This window comes from Sinocyclocheilus rhinocerous, unplaced genomic scaffold (assembly GCF_001515625.1).
Source record: "Sinocyclocheilus rhinocerous isolate Xijiao unplaced genomic scaffold, SAMN03320098_v1.1 scaffold2090, whole genome shotgun sequence".
NCBI lineage: Eukaryota > Metazoa > Chordata > Actinopteri > Cypriniformes > Cyprinidae > Sinocyclocheilus > Sinocyclocheilus rhinocerous.
In genome coordinates, this window is record NW_015632025.1 from 143,959 (window position 1) to 149,958 (window position 6,000).

The window sequence follows — 6,000 nt, forward strand, 5'->3', positions numbered from 1 at the left end:
AATTAATGCAAGTTTAACTTTGAAAAAAAAAAAACATATCTCGATACTTTATGGCGGGTTTTTCTCCATCCCACTGCATCTCGTGTTTTTAAATGAAAATGTGCTCTTCGGCCTTTTTGTATTAAACTATGCATACATACATGATGCTGTTTTGTTTATAGTTGTTTAAGCAACTTAATTATAATTGGTTTATAAACATTATTTTAAACATTTGCGATGACGATGTAAGTGTCGTTGCATTATAATGCGTTTGTTAGTCTATCCAGCTGAAGCCACTGGATGCGGCGCTGCTGCGTTGTTCATTACACATATATCGGGAAAAGAGAACATCAATGCGGAGGAGATCTTGTTTACGTCAAAACCGAAACCAAGCCGTTCACACAGAACACATATTTCACACATTTTCTAGAGGGACATCTATCAGCGTTGCACTCGCGTCTCGCACAAAAGAGCCGCATGTTTACCAAGCAAATTAATGCAAGTTTAACTTTGAAAAAAAAAAAACATATCTCGATACTTTATGGCGGGTTTTTCTCCATCCCACTGCATCTCGTGTTTTTAAATGAAAATGTGCTCTTCGGCCTTTTTGTATTAAACTATGCATACATACATGATGCTGTTTTGTTTATAGTTGTTTAAGCAACTTAATTATAATTGGTTTATAAACATTATTTTAAACATTATGCACTTTTTTCACAGATAGTCATGTTTTCTTATGCTTTGAATAAACGTGCATTAGTAATATTTTGCTCGATGCGCCCTCTTGTGGCCTCAGGAGAGAATCCAAACGCTTTTCTTCACCCTAACTGAAATTATGCCTTTTAAATTTGAATATAATTCGAATTTTGATCATATTTAAGTAAAAAAATTAGAATTTAGTTTTTCAGCCATTTTGACAGCCCTACTCTATGATATGTATATAAGAAGCAGCATGGCCTGAGATTGTAAACAGAATCAGGACACTGCATTCACAGTGCATTGCTAACACACAGAGACTCTTCAAGGCTGTCTGCTGGTGTGGAACCAATAGACTTTATGCTTTTAACAGACGAAGGGTGAAGATGTTTTTCCATTTCACTATGCTACTTTTCCAAGCTGTGAATAAAACAAAGATTACTGGAGCATACATTTAGAAGAAAAAAAGACTATTTCAGTCTTTCTGCTTCAAAGTTTCATGTTTAATTCAAAGTGATGTGTGCCACTTCATTGTAATTATTTATAAGATTTACAAGCAATTTCACAGTGAAAACTGTTTCTGCACCAATTATTTTTTTCCATGTACATTGTGATGGCTAAGACTGATATCTAAAGAGCAGACTGGCTGAAATTATTATTGTAATGGTCAAATTCACTATTAACCATACAGTCAAAATATCTGTGTAAAAATATAAGCATAATAGTCGTGTACAACAGCGTCTACTCACAGACGGACCAACTTTGCCCTGTGGACCAGCATCGCCCTGGCGTCCCGTCAGACCCTGCGGAACGGGATAATGACAAGCGTGTAAAATCAGCATCAAACCTGTTTACACTGTTACACTGCAGACAGATGTCCTGATTTACCCGTGCACCAGGCAGACCCGGTTCTCCAGGCCGGCCCGGATCTCCGCCGGCCCCCTTGGGCCCCGACACCCCCGCAGCTCCCCGCTCGCCCGGAGCACCCTGCAGAACAACGCCAGAAACTCAATTCATGCTGAGTTCATCAGCTAAAACATGCCTTTCATAGCCATGTGCTCACTAATAGTTTGGTTTGCAATGTAGTGGAGTGCAGTCGAGACTGAAGGCTCACTAAGCAGCATATAGCAGAAGAACAACTTCAGACATGATGACAACAAAAGCCACCTCCACACAGCAAATCTGGCTAATTGCTGTAAAATTGTTGTATTGTAAGTCTCTGATGGCAAAATGACCTTCAGACTGCATTTTCTTCATCTGCACCATGGGAAACATAGCCGTCAGTAATTTCTCTTCCAGGCACATTGCCAGAACTTATTAACCAGAACTTCCCGTTCACTCCTGATCTCTAAACAGCTAAATGCTTATATTTTCCCTGAAAGACTGCATGTGTTATGCATTTCGAACACGTGACATGTCTCACCTTTGGACCAGCCAGACCATCTTGTCCAGGAAAACCTCGATTACCAGGAGCTCCCTGCAGAAAACATGTCATCCTTGTTGAATAGAATTTATAACACGATGCAGTGTAAAGCTTCATCTCAAAGAACTACACCAGCCCCATCTAACCGATGGCAGGCCTTCAGAGAGCGGAGTAACTGTATTTCCTCGTATGGGTGACGTATAGAAGGCACAAAAGATCAGGTCAGACATGAAGAAGCTGTGTCTTACTCTCTCTCCAGACGGCCCGAGGGGTCCAAGAGCACCAGGCTCTCCTCTGGGTCCTCGCTTACCTTCCTCTCCGGCAGGGCCAAGGGCACCTTGAGGCCCAGCGTTACCCTAAACAAACCATCCTTTAATTAAAACCCTCATTTTCATTTAGCCATGACTGCTGTAAGGCGACACATTTAACTCACGTAAAACACTTACATACACTGCATTCTCTGACAGACACGCTTCACATACAGCACAAAAACACACTGATAGTAGGTTTAAATGACTTTTCACTTGCATCTGTGCAGCTGTAAAATTAACAGGTTAGTTGCTTTTAAATAAAACGAATAAAAAAGTAACATTTTAACATGTTAAAAAGAAATGTAAACTCAAAAGTATTATTTTAATGTGACATTGCTTTATGTTAGCAAACACTCTTCATGAAAAGGGTTTACAGTGCACTCGCTCCTTGTATTTCAGCTTTGTTTTTAGAATACAGTGCTGCAGATTATGAGGTTACATGACTATGAATAACTTCTAGTGTGAATGTTAGGAACAGAACTTACGATTTCTCCTTTAGGACCGGCCTCACCCTTGAACCCTGCGAGACCCAGATCACCCTAAAGACAAACACATGAGTAAATCTCATCTAATACCAGCATTATCAGAAATAGACCAGAAGATAGATAGAAAGATCTCTATCAATTAACATCACTATATATATATCGTCACATCAGCCAGCCCTGGAAAGGTTCAATGTGTGTTTAAATAAAACAGATCTGTGAAATATCTAAGTGTGTATTATGGCACAGGGCAAAACATGTGATCAGTATTTCATATCTCACATTATCACATTGAGCTCATCTCTAAGCCGGAGGGTTTAGCTCCATCTACACACTCTAATACACGTATCATAAGAGTCCCTGATGATTGTTTTGTGTTTACTGTGGTCATTTGCACACGGTGTGTGAAACACAAACACTCACTCAGTAATGTAAAGCAGAGTAAAGCAGTGTAATGTAGAGTTAAGCAGTCATTATTGCTAGATAAACCTGGTGTCAGGTCCTGATCTGGGTTTATTTAGCAGAGGTGAATGGTTGTCTGAAGATTGATCATTTGAAATGAACACAGAAACTCACAGACTGTCCCTTGGGCCCCAGAGGTCCAGTTGCTCCCTGAGGGCCAGGAGGGCCCCGAGGGCCAGGGAAACCAGGAGCGCCAGCGATACCAGGACCACCCTATGAGACGACACAGATGAGCGTGTGCAAACAGCTCCAATCCTCATACTATCTACTGTGTTGCTTCTGGAGAATCGAATTATCGCAAGTGATTCTCACAAATGTTGAAATTTGTGAAAAGGAATCATGCTCAGATGCAGTATAGACCAGTCTCAGTGTTTGCAAACAGTGATGACGTTTTTGTGGGCGGAGCCTATCTGGTGGCAGAAAATTACCGTTTTAACGTAGCAGTCTATTCAAGCCATGGAATAAAAGAATACAAAATTTAATTTGGAGTTTATATTTCAAAATTCGGACTTTTTTCTTGTAATTCCAAGATTATATCTCACAATTCTGGTAAGAAAAATCAACTCGTCATGCTTTCTTCTTAGTTTATAATCCCACACTTCTGGCTTTTTTTCCTCAGAATTGACAAACTCGCAATTGTTGACTTGAATAAAGTTATAAAATCCGAACTAGGAGATATAAACTTGCATTTGCAAGAAAAAAAGTCTGAATTGTGAGATAACATAACATTTACCTATTTTATGTTATAGGTTTAAATAGTGTTTCATGCATGTATTTCAACTGTAGGGCTAATACAATATGTCCCCTATATGAATATTATATATACCTATTGTTTAAATCAAATGCATGCTTTAAAAGTAGGGTAATCATAGCAGGTTTCATCCATAGTCTGTCCGTTTAAACGTCTGTGTTTAGCTTTAAATGGCGTCTTTGACGACAGTGTTATATAAAAGTTATTTGCATTCTGATTCTGACATCCAAAGGCACAACAATACATTTTTTCTCTTATTCCATGGATTTTACCCGTTTCCCTGCACTTGCTCCCAGTGTTTTTCTGCCACCGCTATGCGCGCGCAGCTGCAAGTCACGTAACTGTGACGTCTACTCCACATTGGTCTATAGAGAACAGCTCATTCACAGTGGATCACAATTACACGGAGTCTGGTACGTACCACTGATCCTTTGGCTCCGGGGAGGCCATCAGTCCCGGGGTTACCCTGCAGATTGAGCGAGAGCACACAGTCAGAGAGACTAGATCCAGATCCTACAACAGTTTAAGCAGCAAGATTTTACTTTTCTCCTGAATCTGACTTCCTGTTCTTGTCTTCAGCTGATTGCCTCTGATAAGTCTTCATGTATTCTCTGACTGTCCAGTCCAGTGGAGGTGTATAATACCTGTAGCGATCTATCCATCACGTCCACATTCACTGCTCAGAACCTTTGAGCCAGTTATCTTAGCTGTAAAGGTCGTGTGACGAATCACTCTGGAGTTGTGAGAAAATGACGTCATGAAAGCATGGACTGGAGCACACACACAGTCCCAAACCCTTCACTGCATCCATCCTGAGCTGTGGCATCAGTGACAGATATTTCTTATTAAAACCATCAGCTGGTGGAAAGAGGAACTTAAATCCTGCCCAGCAAGATGGCTTCCACTGGTTTGGTTGAGCACTATTCATCTGGTCAGGCTAAACCAGCTTATGCCAGAAAACCAAATCTTGACCTCTGTAGCACTTCTATTTATGTCATTAATGTCCAGCCAGCTATGCTCTTTCTTGCAGAAAACTGGTGTTCATGAAGAGTTTCAGTCATGTTTTGGGCATAACTTCACTTCATTGCTCATGTCAACAGCAGAATGTTTTGGTTTCTGGAGTCACCTCTGACCTCGTTCAAGGGCACAGTGAGGATGGTGATTGAAGAATATAGCAATTTGAGTCGTTTTCGATTGTATTAATCTTTTTCAGTGGTTACTCACAGAGAGTCCAGAAGGTCCTGAAGATCCGGGGACGCCAGACTCTCCGCGGGGTCCTTGTGCTCCCTCAGGTCCTCTGGCTCCAGTAGGTCCTGCTTCGCCCTATGAAGGAAAAAAACTACATGATACATACTGCTTCTCATTTTCAAATGCTATTTCCAGAGCCTGGGTTGTGCATTCATCTGTATCTATCAATGTGGTCATAAACCTGAGATTATTACTAAATTTACTGCATGGTTTTTAGCATAATATAGAGTCTTAATAGCAGAAAAATGGGAATCTGAATGACCTTACAGTCTGATGTGATATTTAATGGTGGATTTATGACGATTTCTTAAAACATTCATGAGTTGTTATTAATGTTTGCATATACAGTATGTTATTATTATTTGTATATATCTATGACGCACATGACATGCACCGGTAAACTCTACCTCTAGCACTCTCTATTTTAATTCTATTCTTTATAATTACAAAAAATTAATAAATAAAAAAACTTGCCCCTTTTAGACTTGCACTCTATTTATTTACTAACTGCTTGTTTTCTTAAAAAAAAAAAACTAACACTATCTTCTCTATTCTTTTTGTATTCTATCTATTTGTTTCCTTTTTATTTATTATACAATTCACAAAAAGCAAAAAAGGCCTCTAACACTAGCTTGCTCTCTCTTTTTT

General features: G+C 39.7%; 1 protein-coding gene across 2 annotated transcripts in view; it reads right to left on the bottom strand.

Moving 5' to 3' along the window:
• Window positions 1–6,000, bottom strand: part of col2a1b (collagen, type II, alpha 1b) — a 46,373-nt gene that overhangs the window by 22,938 nt on the left and 17,435 nt on the right. For both annotated transcript variants that reach the window (XM_016554866.1, XM_016554865.1), the window contains 8 exons: window positions 5,329–5,427; window positions 4,526–4,570; window positions 3,468–3,566; window positions 2,895–2,948; window positions 2,347–2,454; window positions 2,099–2,152; window positions 1,564–1,662; window positions 1,425–1,478 (listed from right to left, as the gene is read on the bottom strand). In XM_016554866.1, coding sequence (XP_016410352.1) covers window positions 1,425–1,478; window positions 1,564–1,662; window positions 2,099–2,152; window positions 2,347–2,454; window positions 2,895–2,948; window positions 3,468–3,566; window positions 4,526–4,570; window positions 5,329–5,427 — 612 coding nt within the window. The remainder of the gene's footprint in view (window positions 1–1,424; window positions 1,479–1,563; window positions 1,663–2,098; window positions 2,153–2,346; window positions 2,455–2,894; window positions 2,949–3,467; window positions 3,567–4,525; window positions 4,571–5,328; window positions 5,428–6,000) is intronic.